This window comes from Elephas maximus, chromosome 27, assembly GCF_024166365.1.
Source record: "Elephas maximus indicus isolate mEleMax1 chromosome 27, mEleMax1 primary haplotype, whole genome shotgun sequence".
Taxonomy (NCBI): Eukaryota; Metazoa; Chordata; class Mammalia; order Proboscidea; family Elephantidae; genus Elephas; species Elephas maximus.
This window is the reverse complement of record NC_064845.1, coordinates 35315997-35331866: the sequence shown is the minus strand read 5'-3', so window position 1 is coordinate 35331866 and position 15870 is coordinate 35315997. Positions and strand designations below refer to the sequence as shown.

Here is a 15870-nt window from a genome sequence, read left to right as displayed (position 1 = left end):
TAGAATTCAGTTGTCAGTGATTTCAGTTACCCGTTGCCCTAGGATAGAAAGTGAGAGTTGGCAACATTTTGTTTTCATGGTGCAGAAAATAATTGAATGCTTTAAGTACTATGTGGGAAAGTTTTATATGTCAGTGCCTTAAGGTGTCTGTTACTAAATTTAATCAAATTTTTAAAAACTTATTTTTCAGAGTTAATGATATTCCCCTTTTTTCTTCTGTTTTAGGCAGCACATGGCCGAAGGGGACTTACAGGGCCACAGGTACAATGATTTTTTTCTGAACTCTAAATGATAGATATTCTGTGTCTGTTTTATAAGAGAAATACTGCACGCAGATGGCTGTAACAAACAGAAATTTCTTTTCTCAAAGATTAGGAGGCTAGAAGTCTGAATTCAAAGCCCTAGCTCAAGGGGAAGACTTTAACCCTCTTGTGGTTATGGAGGAAAGTCCTTGGCTCTTCATCTTCTGCCTCCTGGTTCCTTGGAGATCTCCATGTGTCTTGGCGTCCATTTTACCCTATTCCTCTCTCTGATGCCTTGTTTAATCTTTTTATACCTCAAAAAAGACTGACTCAAGATAAATCCTACATCAGTCCTGCCTTTTTCACATAACAAAGACAACCAATTCCCAAGTGGGATTATATCCACAAGCATAGGGGTTAGGATTTATGACACATATTTGAGGAGGGAGAGATAAAATTCAATCCATAACTTTATCTAATCAACGATCTGGAGTAAAGACTCTGTAAAGGCTTTTCCAAACCTAAAATTTGTTTTGCTTTTTGATGATATTTATTATGGAATAAAATCTTGGAAAAGTTTGGGCAATTTAATCAAAGACCATAAAAACTAAATGACCAGAGACAGTACTTGACCCAATTATTGTTACATTTAACTTTGTTAGGATTTTAAGCACAAGCTGTCATAACTCAATGGGTGACCTCTCTTTTAGATTTTTGTTCAACTAACTCTGAAGCCTTATTTACTATTTCCGTACAATTTCATATAAACCAAGAAAATACAATAAAACCTTAATACAAATTAGGTACTCTGGCTGTTTTGTTCAAAAAGTTAATTATACCAAAAACTATATTATATATCACTAGTGCACATTGGTTTATAATTTATAACCTCATTATATATGTGTCATTAACCTGCAACATTTATGAAAGAGCAGTTGTGACTTAGAATTTTACAAAATTGAGGAAACACATCCTCTCAGATTAAAAATGCCTTCAGGATAAATAATAAATCTACTCTCAATCACATCATGGTAAAACTTCAGAATTTTTAAAGAAAAAGATCTTAAATGCTACCAGAGAGAAAAGATAGTTACACCTACAAAGGAATGACAAACTAGATTGCAGCAGAAACAATACATGCCAGAAAACATCAGAGGAGTATCTTCACAGTGCAGAGGAAAAATAATTGTTAACCTAGAATTTTATACCTAGCTAAACTATGAGTAAATGTAAAATAGACATTTTCAGATAAACAAAGACTAAGAGTTTACCATCCACAGACATACCTCCCATCCCTCTTCAAGATTAGACTTCAACAAAAAGGAGAACAAACTCAGAATGATGTCATGAAATAAATGAAATAGGAGAGAGACGTTCAGGAGTTTCCTCTTTTTGATTTACATGGAAAAAGTATCAGTGAGGAACACTTAATTACATCCAACTGTGTAACAGCTCAGATATAAACTTAGGTACCCTGGTGGCGTAGTGGTTAAGTGCTACGGCTGCTAACCAAAGGGTCGGCAGTTCTAATCTGCCAGGCATTCCTTGGAAACTCTATGGGGCAGTTCTACTCTGTCCTATAGGGTCACTATGAGTCGGAATCGACTCAATGGCACTGGGTTTGGTTTGGTTTTTTATTCTAATAGTTGCTGAAATTAAACTTTCTTAATCCTTCCTTACTCTTTTTGGAATTCTTATATGTGGCAGAGTGCAAGGGCAATGTGAAGAAAATTCCGAACTTTTGATCCTTAGATATTTAGCCTATTTGAATAGAAATATAGTGTTGTAAGGTGACTGGAGTTTTTGAAGAAAATGTGAAGTTGTCAGTTTTTTAAGGCCAATACCCAAAATGATAGATACAATATAATATAAATTTTATAGAAAAGCCCTGGTGGCCCAGTGGTTAAGAGCTATGGCTGCTAGCCAAAAGGCGGGCAGTTCAAATCCACCAACCACTCCTTGGAAACCCTATAGGGCAATTCTACTCTGTCCCGTAGGGTTGCTATGAGTCAGAATTGACCCAATGGCAATGGATTTGGTTTTATATACATAATATATATATATATATATATATATATATATATATATATATATATATATATATAGGCTATGAGTCAGACCAAAAGGAAATACACCGACATATTAACTATGGTTAGCTCTGCTTGACTGAATCATAGGTTATTTTTATTTTTTCTTTTGTTTTCCTCTATTTTTCAGTTTTTTGGAAAAAATCATCTATTGTCATTGTGATTGCAAAACTATTTATAAACTTGCACATAAAGGAGACAAAGTCCCTAGGAAACAATGTTAACAGATTGATTCTTTCTCACCACAGGGCACAACAGGAGTCCCAGGCCCAGACGGACTTGAAGGCTCACTGGGACTAAAGGGACCTCAGGTACATATCAGAACGTAATAAAAGTGCAAAAGCATGGAGAAGTTTGTTTTCCCACTTGGGAGTGGGGGCAACCTGAAACTTTGATAGTAGCCCTCAAAGCCTGTTGCAGAATTACAGATGTTAGTGAATTCATGGTAATAAAGTTAAGTAAGCAACTCTATCTTGACTTGCATAGCACGTGGTCTTCTTTATCTTTATTACCATTAAAGAGGTTAAAGGACGAACACCCTGGCAACCATGTCTGCGTATTAGGTTCAGGCTGGCTAGGGTATTCCAGGGAGACCTTGAGCCAAAGAAAACATTGAACCACAAATCTGGAAACTGTGGTCAATTCAGCACAGTCAGAGCTCAGTGTTATATAGTTAGATGCCTGTGATGTAGAAAAATGGCTCTACTTTAGGAAAGAATTGTTCCGAACACAGCTGGAGTCTTCAGCGAGGTGATCTATAGTGTGGCATTCAGCCTGCTTTTTCTAGCTAACTTCTCCAGGCAGATACCTCAAGCAGTTTTTCCTTTGTAAGGAACAAGCCGTAGTTGGCTCTTTACCCTGATCACCTGAGGGAAAAGGAAGCAAATGCCAGAGAGGGCAAAATGTAGCCTAAAATAATAAGTGAGAAGAAAAAGGAGGTCCTAGAAAATGCTGACATGAGAGGTTAGACCACAAAAAAGTTAGAACATTGTTTTCTTCTCCAAACTTTTAGTTTTGCAAACTTGAGAAATAATGGTGCTGTTTGGTGTCTCCATGACAATGAGTGGTTCTGCTATTTTTCAAAGTTTTAATCCACATTAAAAAAAATCCACATAGGTTTAAAAAATAAAAGTAACTGTAGTATGTTGGCAGCTTGGTGCCTGGAACTTGGGCAAAATATCCTTAACATCAGAAGAGAAATTTTGTCCACATTTACCAAGATTTCAGAGCAGTGAACAGTCTTCCCTCTTGGACCTCTATCTCTTTCTGGTTTTATTGCTTTTTCTTTGTCGTTACTTGGCAGCTGACAAAAGCTGGGACTGGGATCATAAGGAAGCATTCCAATAGGTTGGTGGCTTTATCTCACACTGAACAAGTAATACTACAACATCCCTTCTTCCATTTTATATACCCTTACTCTTTTTCAATGACATATTTTAAAGGGAGCTGTAAAACCAAACACGACATGGAGGTTGCTTTGAATAACACATGGAAGCCAGAGTTACTAGGCAATATAATATCTGAGAAGTAGAAATATCCAAATTATATCTTACTTTATATGCCATATCTTGTTTATGACCAGTCTTCAGTGCAGTTATTGAATAGAAAAGCCACTTCAGTGTTCCGATTTCAGATTTATGTAACTAAGGATTTTTTTTGTTTTTGTTTTTAATGTAAGAAACATGGATTTGAAGTTTAAAGATGTTTAGGATAATTAGAACCTACCAAAACCAAACTCACAGCCCTTGAGTCGATTTCAACTCATAGCGGCCCTATAGGACAGAGTAGAACTGCCCCCATAGGATTTCCAGGGAGTGCCTGGAGAATTCGAACTGCAGACCTTCTGGATAGCAGCCATAGCTCTTAACCACTAGACCACCAACTTTTCAAACTCAACTGTTCAGTATTTCTTCTAGGTCCCAGGCACTTCAACCTATGTTTCAGGTTAAGCTACCGTATCCCTGCACAGATGAGGTAGAGCTCAAAAGATCAAGACAGAACAAAAAGCAGATGGGAGCTCTCTCTCCAATTTCTGCCCATGCCACTGACTTAGCATTTCCATGTTTAATGTCCAAGTCATCCTTTAAGTATTTGTTCTCTTTTAGGGAGAAAATAATGCTTTAATTCTGTGTACTTAGGGTCCAAGAGGAGATGTTGGTGTGAAAGGAGATAAAGGAGGTCTTGGAAGTAAAGGTCCCCAGGTATGTTATGAGAGAAAAGGTGACTGCAACTGGATTTGACCTTGGTCTTAACATGAATGTCTTTGTGGTTTCTTTCCTTCAGATAGAGTCATTTATTGCCTGTGAACCAGCAAGGGATGGTAGGTTTGACTTCAGAGCTCGATTTGGTAGCCATGTCAAATCCTGGTCATCACCATGCAGAGCAGGTTGTTGATCTGGCCAACTAGAGGTGCAGGGGTGGGTGACCCAGTAAGAAAGTAAGCACAGACTTACTTGTGTTTACTTACTAATCTGTAGTGCACAATTTCACATGGGTTTCCCCACATCCAAAATGTTAAATTGTGTACTACAGATCAGTAAGTAAGCACAAGTAAGCCTGTACTTACCTTGCTTACTGGGTCATCTGCCCCTGTCAGGGATTGTAGACTTGAAAAGAGGCTTTGATTATCTACGAAGGTGCTGTGGGGTTGGGAGAGAGATGGATGCCAGTCATACCTAGAAGCAGAATCTTTGATATGAAAAAATGTGAAAGTGTTCACTACAGATGATCTGGTAAGCAAGTGAGCACTGTGCTTACTTTGCCTACTGGATAATCTGCCCCTGTGGGCTCCTGCAGAGGTGGGAGGTGGTTTCTAACCTTCTTCGCCTGGGTTAACCAGCAGCTACTGTGGATTAAGAATTCCTCCTGTATGTAAATCAGATCATGTCACTCAACGGTCAGGGGCTTCCCATAAAATACGGCGGCGTATATTCTTGGTGTCAAGGATATAGCCTACTTTAGTGGTCCTGAACCCTGGCTGAACATTAGAATATCCTGAGGAAACCATGAAGCATTTCACCACCTGGGACTCTCCGAGACCACTTAAATCAGAATCTTTGGAGGTGGAGCCGGGATATCTAGTTTTGAAAGCTTCCCAAGTGATTCCAGTGTACATCCAGCAACGTTGGGAATGACTGCCAGACGTCAACACTTCTCCAACTTCAAAGTGTATAAGAATCACCCAGGAAAGTTGTTAAAATGCAAATATTGATTCAATAGCTCTGGGGTGGAGTCTGAGAGTCTGCATTTCCGCTGACCTCTTTCCCAGGAGACGCTGCTGCTGCTTCTGGTCCCTGAACCACGCTTTCAGTAGCAAGGCCCTTGCTTACCTGTTATTGAATTATATATGTATTTGTTTAGCTGTTTTTCTGTCTCCCCTTCTAGATTGTAAGCTCCACAAGGTCTCCCCAAAGCTCAGAACAGCAGCGCCTGGCACATAGTGGACCACAACAAATAATTGTATAGTAAATTAATCAGTAATTGAATGAATGAGACACAGGGACTTGTGTTCTTGCTGACATGAGGAAAAAGGGAATCCATGACCTTGTGTCCTTTAGTTAAACTGGGCAAAGGCCCAACGCTTAAGTGGCTATGTTCATCATCAAAATATTTAAGAAGCATTTGAGTAAGCTTTTATTTCATGAGATAATGGTTTAAAGCGTATTAATTACTCCTCACGAGGCTATTAGTTCCCCATTTTGATGAATGCACTCCTTCAAAAAGCACGGCAACTTCTTTTTCAATTTCATGGTAAAACTAAATTCATAAAAAGCTATTATTTCATGTTCACATCCCTGAATCTTAAAAGCCGGCTGGCTCTGCAAATTGGGATTTAGAAAAAAAATTAGTAAATGCCAAGGAAAACATATATTGAGCAATAATCCCATCTCTGTCTATATAATATTGAGAAGTAGAGGGGTTGAAATCCAAAGGTTGGTATTTTCCTTGGTCTAGAATCCAAAGTTGTATCCAAGTAGCTCTTACTCAAAATAAGTTATTCCATTTGCCTTATAGTGTACTTCTATGACTGAGTCCCCTTTAATCTTGCTTTGGCTGTTTGGTTGTAGTCATAAATTATTCAACCCCCTGGCATTGCCAGGATTAGTTTAAGGCATCTGTTCTCTCTAGTCTAACTCTTCCATTTGTCCGGCTGGAACGCATGATTTTCTTTTTTCTTTGCTTGTCAACCCAGTGAAAATGCAGTTTCAAATATTTCTACATCCAGAACATGATGAATGGCATCTTAAATTGTTGTTTTCAAAGGAAAACCACAAGAGACAAACACAATCAGTTATACAACAAGTGTTATTCTTTACTGGCTCTATAAATCTACTATGTAGATTTTGTATTGTTTTTATAACACACAAGGACCAGCTGCTTGAGTGGAGTAACAGGAGTGTTTTCTAATTGTGGGCTTTAAAGTTTTTCTTAAGATATACATTTAGAAAAAGGGACATGATTTCTGTTGACAATACTTTGAAGGCTTAATAACTTATGCAGTGTTAGGAGTTCTCTGCATAAATCAAACGTGCTAATCTAGCCAAGCCTATGGCTATCGTATAAAAGAAATGCACAGTAAAAAGGAGGAGATATCTTTGAGAGAAAAGTATTCTTTTACCTTTCTCTGTTCTTCTTGCTTCGTTTACCTTAAGGTCCTACCCCAACATATATCCTGTTGCATTTGGCTTGCTAGTACTTTGTTGAAATTTTTACATCTATATTCCTAAGGGATATTGGTCTGTAATTTGTGTGTGGGTGGATGGGTGGGTGTGATGTCTTTATCTGGTTTTGGTATCAGGTTAATGCTGGTCTCCTAGAATGAACTAAGAAGTGTTCCCTTCTATTCTGTATTTTGGAGAAGTTTGGGAAGAATTGGTTTAATTTGTCTAAATCTTTGGTAGAATTCATCAGTGAGGCCATCTAGTCCTGGACTTTTCTTTTTGGACATATTTGATTACTGATCCAATCTCTTTACTTGTTATAGGTCTATTGAGATTTCATATTTCTTCTTAAGTCAGATTAGGTAGTTGGTGTTCCTAGGAATTTGTCCATATCATCTAGATTATCAAATTTGTTAGTGTACTTTTGTTCTTATAATCTTTTTTTTTTTAATTTCTGTAACCCAGAGACTAATTCCCACTTTCATTTCTGATTATAGTTACTTGCTTCATCTCTCTTTTGTTCTTTGTTAATCTAGCTAAACATTTGTCATTTTTATTGATTTTTTTAAAGACCAACTTTTGGTTTTGTTGTTGATTTTCTCTGTTGTTTTTCTGTTCTCTATTTCATGTATTTCATCTCTTATCTTTATTATTTGCTTCCTTCTGCTAGCTTTGGGTTTAGTTTTGCCTTCTTTTTCTAGTTCCTCAAGATGTAATGTTAGGCTATTGATTTGAGATCTTTTTTAATGTAGCGATTTACAGGTCTAACTTTCCCTCTGAGCACTGCCTTCACTGCATCCCATAAGTTTTGATACATTGCACTTTCATTTTCATTCATTCTTAAGTATTTCCTAATTTACCTTGTGATTTCTTCTCTGACCCATTGGTTATTTTTTCTACCATGTTACGTTGCTTTTTTCTTGATTCAGCATTCATTTGGTTACTGTTAACCTTACTGTTTACGAGTTCTAACAAAGTTTGTGCTGATATTTTTTGCTTGCTATTCAATGTTTTTGTGGGATAACAGGAGCTTGGAGGTATCCACCCCACCATTTTGCTAACATCATTCTCTGAAGATAGGTGATAGCAATGGGAATGAAGGAAGGAATGAGTACAAAAAGAGAATAGAATCTGTAGAATTTAGAGCTGATTGGTTTTAAAATGTGAGCTAGAGGGGTCTAGGATGATTCTCAGGCTTCTGGCTTGGACTTCAAGGGGAATAAATGGTGGTACCATTCCTTGAAGAACAGAATATGAGGCTAGTAGCATGATTTAGGACAAATATGATTATTAGGATAATCAATTCCTATATGATATTCAATAGGCATTTTAATATACGGGTCTGGTGTTCAACTGAGTGCTTTCGACTAAACCAAAACCCACTGCCATTGAGTCGATTTCGACTCATAGTGACCCCGTAGAACAGAGTAGAACTACCCCCATAGGGTTCCCAAGGCTGTAAATCTTTATGGAAGCCAACTGCCACAGCTTTCTCCCACGGAGCAGTTGGTGGGTTCAAACTGCTGACCCTTCAGTTAGCAGTTGAGTGCTTTACCACTGCACTGCCAGGGCTCCTACGTCTTTGAACTAGAGATGCATGTATTTATGAGTTACTGTGTAGAAGTGGTAAGCGGACCTACGAAGGTGTCATTCAGGAAGGGGAGATGAAGTAAGAAAAGTAAGGTCAGACTTTTCTCACTTTGGGGCACATGAAAATTCAAGAGGCAAATAGAATAAAGGAAGTCTTGGAAGGTTACTGAGAGGAGACCAGAGAGGTACAAGGAAGACTATGGTAACTTGGTATTACAGAAGTTAATGGAAAAGTTTCATCAAGTATCTAAGCAAAGTCAAGTAAGTTTATTATTGTTGGGTACCATCAAGTTGGTTCCGACTCATAGCAACCCTGTGTATAACAGAAGGAAACACTGCCCAGCCCTGCACCATCTTCATGATTGTTGTTATGCTTGAGCCCACGTTGCAGCCACTGTATGAGTCTTCCTCTTTTTCACTGACCCTCCACTTTACAAAGCATGATGTCCTTCTCCAGGGACTGATCCCTCCTGATAACATGTCCAAAGTATGTGAGACGAAGTCTCGCCATCTTTGCTTCTAAGGAGCATTCTGGCTGTACTTCCTCCAAGACAGATTTGTTCATTCTTTTGGCAGTCCCTGGTATATTCAGTACTCTTTGTCAACACCATATAGGGTTGCTATAAGTCAAAATAGACTCAAAGGCAGCAGATTTGATTTTCCAGTAAGGTAAGGACAGAAAAGTGTCAACTGAATTGAACATGAAGGTCACTGGAGCTAGCTCCACTCAGTGTTGGAAGTGAAAGTTAGAAGGAAATGGCTTAAAGAGCTATGAGGGTGAAGAAATTTAGACTTTTCTTTTAGATAAAGAAGAAAGGGGGAAAAATGAGAGATGGTGTAAAGATCGTTATTATCTCCCTTAGTAGCCAACTCGTTCAATATCCTTTCTATTAGGAGATGTTTATGTCCAACTTATTATCTTTTTTTAAGACCAAAAGGTTAATGTCACAATTTTTTTTTTTTCTGAGCAAAATAAATTTGGTAAGCATCATACTTATTACACACAGTTAACTTACTTTTAAATTATAGCAACCATGGCAAAAATATTTCTGAAAATAAACTCAGTTCACTGGTGTTGAAATTACTTACAAGTACCTATAAGCAGTTTAACCAAAACATATTTTTGTTGCCATGTGTCTGGATACGCCAAAGGAAAAACCTGGTCCCAAGTGTTAATAACAGAGGAGGGCAGTCGTACTTCCTTGAATTAAGATTTTAAAAAGTTCAGCTTTAAGACTGTTCTGTTAAAACATGCTTTCTAGAATGTTGGAAGGGCTTACTTTTATTATATCTAATATATTTTGCATATAGATGCATAGCATATTTATCCATTTCTTTAAGTTTTGTTATTTTGTTCTTTAATAATATCTTCAAAGCTTTCTTGTATCTTTATTGTTATATTTATTCTTAATATTTTACATTTTTCTCTTACTGGTAAATATGAATGTATTTACATTAACTTTTTTTAGCTTATTGCTAAGAGAAAAAAAAACTTTTTTCTGAATATTTATCTTGTACCACCTTAACAAATTTTATTATTAATGCTTATTGTTTTTAGTAAAGTTTTTGAGCTTCCTAAGAGAGGAATCATATTATTTGCAAATAGAAATAATTTTACCTTTACAAAAATGCTTTCTACCAAAGTAAGGGACCAGTAAGAATAAAGTTGAAGGCAAATGCCATTTAGAATGCCTTCCTCAAATGTTAGCCATTTTAGTGACATCTGCCCTAACACCAAAACAGTGAGAACCTGAAATCTCTTTGGAAGAGAAGACTCACAAGGAAGCACAAGCATTTACATAACATCTGGCATGAATTACTTTATTAATTTTCATCTATTTACTAGTCTTTATATGACAGCTGCAATACTTTTTTCCAGAGCAGGAATCAGTACAGCCATAACTCCTTTGCCATCTGTAGTTCATTTTCCTCTTCAAAGAGACATGAGGGGTTTAAAGAAAAGTCGCTTCATGTTGTGCTATATCTGCATTCCTTGTTTTGTTTCAGGGGCCTCCAGGACCAGGAGGAGAAGAAGGGAGTCAAGGCCATTTGGGAAGCCGAGGAAATAAAGTAGGTCACCTCCATGACACTCACCAAAGATGAGATTTGCTGCTAAAGAGAAGTGTATCTGGTGCTATTAGCCAGAGCCCTTTCAACACAAAAGAGAACACATCTCATTGCCCCTACACCATGGCTTGATTCTTAGAGAGCCAGCAATGTCTAAGGACCTGGGTGTGGACCAGGATGAAGTCAGAGATTCCAGTGCAGCATAATCTCATGAGGGGCTACACCCAGTCTGAATTAAGAGACCTCAGGGAAAGGGAGCTATTCTGAGGCAGGCCTTCCTTCTTTCCTCCCTCACTCCCTCCCTCCCTGTCTCTTCTCTTCTTTCCTTCCTTTCTTCCTCCTTCCTTTTCTCCCTTCTTTGCTTTCTTCCTTTCCTCCATTCATTCAAATCTTTGCTTAACACGTTTTAGGACCAAAGCACTCTACTGGGCATTCAGCTAGGCTCCAGGAGGGCAGGGATTTTGGTCGGCTTTGTTTTCTGATGCATCCCTAGTGCTTAGAACAGTATCTGGTGCCTAGTAAGTGCTTAGTAAATATTTGTTGAATGAATGAATTTCTGTGTGATATAATATTAAATACCCATTGAAGCAGCAGTCAAGAAATGAAATGACATATTGCAATGGGAAAATCTGCTGCAAAAGGCCTCTTTAAAATGTTCGAAAGCAAAGATGTCACCTTGAGGACATCTAAGGTGCACCTGACCCAAACCATGGTATTTTCAGTCACCTCATATGCATGCAAAAGTTGGACAATCAATAAGGAAGAATGAAGAAGAATTGACGCCTTTGAATTATGGTGTTGGCAATGATATTAGGTATACCGTGAACTGCCAGAAGAATGAGCAAATCTATCTTGGAAGAAGTACAGCCAGAATGCTCTTAGAAGCAAAGTTGGCAAGACTTCATCTCATGTACTTTGGACATGTTATCAAAAGGGACCAGTCCCTGGAGAAGGACATCATGTTTGGTAAAGCAGAGGATCAGTGAAAAAGAGGAAAACCCTCAACAAGATGAACTGACACAGTGGCTGCAACAATGGGTTCAAACATTGCAACAACTGTAAGGATGGCACAGGACTGGGTGATGTTCATTCTGTTGTACATAGGGTTGCTATGAGTGGGAACCAACTTGATGGCACCTAACAACAACATCAACATAATGTTAAATATGACATGGAATCATCTCCCACAGAATCTGGAATAGTTTCAGGACTATGACCTATGATATAAAGTAGGCTGGGATAAAGGGCTGAAATGGAGGTTTAAAGTGCTAATTTGGGAGTTGGAGGAACAGACATCATAGAGGACACGGACTTGGAAGATAAGAAGGATTTTGACAAGTAGATATAGGAAATGATGAGGAATTCCAGGTAAAAGAAATAGTGTGAAGGAAGGCATGGACTTAGAAAATCCTGGGTGGGAGTATTTGAGGAATGAAAAATGATCCTCTCTAGCTGGTTAATAATAGAACGAGAAAACCCATGGTGACTGACTTTATCCAGTAACCAGGACAGAAAAAAAAACAAACCCATTCTCGTCCAGTCGATTCCAACTCATAGCGACCCTATAGGACAGAGTAGAACTGCCCCATAAGGTTTCCAAGATGCGGCTGGTAAATTCGAACTGCCGACTTTTCAGTTAGCAGCTATAGCTCTTAACGACTGTGCCAGTACAGTGCTATTTAAACTTTTTGAATGACATATATTAACATAGCCAGATATTTAGAAGATTTTAAATAGACAGTCCAGTGTAGAGATATTTTGAAGTTAGGAAGCCAGTTGTTATGGCCTTACAGTCTTCAGGATAAGCAGTGTTGGGGTGACTTAATAGAGTGGGGCAGGCGGGGCTTGTGATGATTTAGTAGGATTCTTTCAATAGGGACCTGAGGCAAAGGAAGAATGCTAGATGACTTGGGGCTTCCAGCATGAGCGATAATGCTGTCATGGAAATAAGAAAGTTATGAGGGTTTAAGGGCAAAGAAAACCACTTAGTTTTAGGGGGGGTAACAAAGAGTTCAGGGCTGGCTGAAGATACAGTTTTGGAGTCATTTGAATAAAAAAATAAAAACCTCTTGGTAACACCTACTTGTTAGAAAGGTGAGAAGAAACCATATGGTGAATTATTAGGAAGGAGAAGAAACAGAAGAGCATGCTGAGGAGATTTCAAGAAGGAGAGGTCAAGAGTATCAACTGGTACAGAAAGTTAAGGAGAGGAAGCAAGGAGAAACCATCACATCTGGTTGCTAAGACCCTCCAAAGAATAAAAGAGTGACAGTTAAAGGGAGGAGACAGAAGGGCAAGCAAACTGCAAGGAACTGAACAATGTGTAAGTGGGAAGGAAATGGATACAGGTATATAAACTATGGAGAAACCAGGCTTTAAAGAGAAGGAAAGAGGAGGGCATTATCTACTAGCATTGGCAAGGTCTAGGAAAGATTAAACCAAAAACCAAACCTGTTCCTTTCAAATCGATTCCGACTCATGGCAACCCTACAGGACAGAATAGAACTGCCCCCATAGTGTTTCCGAGGAGCAGCTGGTGAATTCAAACTGCTGACCTTTTGGTTAGCAGCCAAGCCCTTAATGACTGTGTCCCCAGGACTTCAGGAAAGATTAGAGGTAGGTATTTGTTTTCAGTGATAGGATTGACTGCAGTGTGTTTATGAGGAGAGAAGAGAAAACCAGGGTGAAAAAAGAAGTTGAAGATGTTATAAAAAATAGAGAATTAATGGAGATATTTCTAGACAGAGAGGATAAGATTGAGGGCATAAGAAGAGGGGTTAGCTTTGTAGTGGAGAACTGTGAGCAATGGCTGAAATGGTGGAAGCCGGCAGTTGAATGTTGCAAAGACAGTTGAGTAGTTGGTTAGAGGATGAAATCGGATACATGGATGACAAGGACAGACACCTTAAAAATGAAGGAATTGCTAGGGCATATTGTGTAGCAATAATTGTCTATAAATGAAAGTTTAGAGCAGAGAAAATGCTGCCTTCTGGCCTTGAAAGGCTGAGGAACTGGGAGGAAGAGCTCCCCCCCAACCCAAACTATGGAGAAAAGTGCAGAGGAGTGGTGTCACTGCGAGAATCAAGTTTTTATTACAGTTAGGAAAGATGTATCACACATCATGAGAGTATAGAGAAGGTTTGCATGTGAAATGAAGGACTCCACAGGGTGTAACAGAAGAGACCAAAAGAGGGGTAGACAAGGCTAGAGGGAGCCTAGAGCTGGGTAGAGGTGAGAGCATGGTAGGAGGTCAAACATGAACAAGGTATTTGTGCCAAGAAAGGTCATTATTAATAAAAAGGGCTTTTCAAGGGAAGGGGCAAGATTTTGGGAGGCAAGCATTCCAAAGCAAACCTGAACCCTCTGGGCAGCTCCAGAATGGACAGAAGCCTCTAGGCTCATCATAACTGAGGTGAACCCAAAAGCCATATCCCTAGCTTACTCAAGTTACCAGCGAGGCAAGCAACTCAGCCATTAACCCTGGGCTCAATGCCTGACTCTACCAATAATCACACATTTGATCTTGGACAAGTCACCTAGCTTCCCTTGTTTCTCTTTCTTAAAGTAGACATCGGTAAACTTCAGCGTGCTTAAGAATCAGCTGAGAAGCTACCAGAAACCTGTTCCCATGGAGTCCAGGAATTTCCCTTTACACATGAACCCCAGGTGATTGTGGAACAGGTGGTCACCAGAACATACTTGGAGAATCACTGCCCTGAAAGATGGGCTTCAGGGAAGATGATCTCCTGTAGCCTCTCCATGGAACTCTACTCTCTTTCACCCCTAGAGTGCAGTTGCTGGTAGACACTTGTCCATTTGTACCTCTCACACTAATCGTTGCCTTTCTATCTTTATAAAAGGAGTTAACCACTCCCCACCCCCCTTCAGAGTGGACTGCACACACACTTCCACACTCTTCCTTCAAAAGAGTACAGTATGGAAAGTGTGTGTGGGAAGGGGTAACTTTACAGTGGAGGAACTTGACAAACACAATCTCCACCAGGTGATCAAGGTCAACATCAATAACGATAAGCCACATTGATGGTATGTACACTTGGTCATGATGGGATGAGAATGGCAATTCGCCTCTGTGGTCTTCCTCTCAAAAACCTATAACCCTAGTCTGATCACGAGGAAACATCAGACAATCCCTAATTAAGGAACATTCTACAAAATACCTGATCAGTACTCTTCAAAACTATCAAGGTTATCAGAAACAAGGGAAGTCTGAGAAACTGTCACAGTCTAGAGGGACCTAAGGAGATAACTAAATGCAGTGTGGTGAGGATCCTGGAACTGAAAAAGGACATTAGGCAGGGACAGATTACCCAATAAGCAAGGTTGTTGTTGTTACGTGTCGTCAAGTTGGTTCCGACTCATAGCGACCCTGTGTACAACAGAACGAAACACTGCCCAGTCAAGCATAACAATTGTTGTTAGGCTTGAGCCCATTGTTGCAGCCACTGTGTCAAACCATCTTTTTGAGGGTCTTCCTCTTTCTCGCTGACCTTCTGGGTAGGCAGGGCTTACTTGTGTTTACTTTCTTATCTGTAGTGCACAGTTTCACCTGGGTTTCACCACATCACCCAGGTGAAATCACGCACTGCAAATTAGTAAGCAAACACAACGAAGCCCTGCCTGCCTTGCTTACGGATCCCTGGTAGCACAGTGGTTAAAAGCTCGGCTGCTAACAAGGGTTGGCAGTTCAAATCCACCAGCTGCTCCTTGGAAACCCTATGGGGCAGCACTACTCTGTCCCGTAGGATCATTCTGAATCAGAATCGACTCAACGGCAAGGAGTTTGGTTTGGTTACCTTGCTTACTGTCAGCTGTGCATACTATGTCTACTGGTTAATCCGCCCCTGGTATTAGGTAAAAACTAAGAAAATGTGCATAAAGTATGGGCATTAGTTAGGAATAATGGATCAGTATTGGTTCATTTGCTATGACAAATGTGCCATACCAATGTAATCACTGTGATGTTAACAATGGAGGAAACTGGGTCTGGGTATATGGGAATTCTCTGTACTACCTTTTCTGAAAATCTAAAACTACTCAAAAATTAAAAGTTTTTTTCTTTTTTTTTTAAAGGAGTTAACCACCCTTTGTTAAAAAATAAGTCTGGGTTACTTTTTCCTACATAGCTGGAACTTCCTAAATGTAACACTGAGGTTGATTTACAGCCCACAGTAGATGCTCTTCCAGTAAGAAGTCAGTGACTCT

The 15870-nt window shown here is 39.2% G+C and overlaps 1 protein-coding gene across 1 annotated transcript in view; it reads left to right on the top strand.

Moving 5' to 3' along the window:
* LOC126068286 (collagen alpha-6(VI) chain-like) overlaps positions 1 to 15870 on the top strand; it is a 119967-nt gene that overhangs the window by 91935 nt on the left and 12162 nt on the right. Inside the window, exons 22-25 of the mRNA XM_049870746.1 lie at positions 226 to 261; positions 2578 to 2640; positions 4468 to 4530; positions 10588 to 10650. Of these exons, the coding sequence (XP_049726703.1) occupies positions 226 to 261; positions 2578 to 2640; positions 4468 to 4530; positions 10588 to 10650 (225 nt within the window). The remainder of the gene's footprint in view (positions 1 to 225; positions 262 to 2577; positions 2641 to 4467; positions 4531 to 10587; positions 10651 to 15870) is intronic.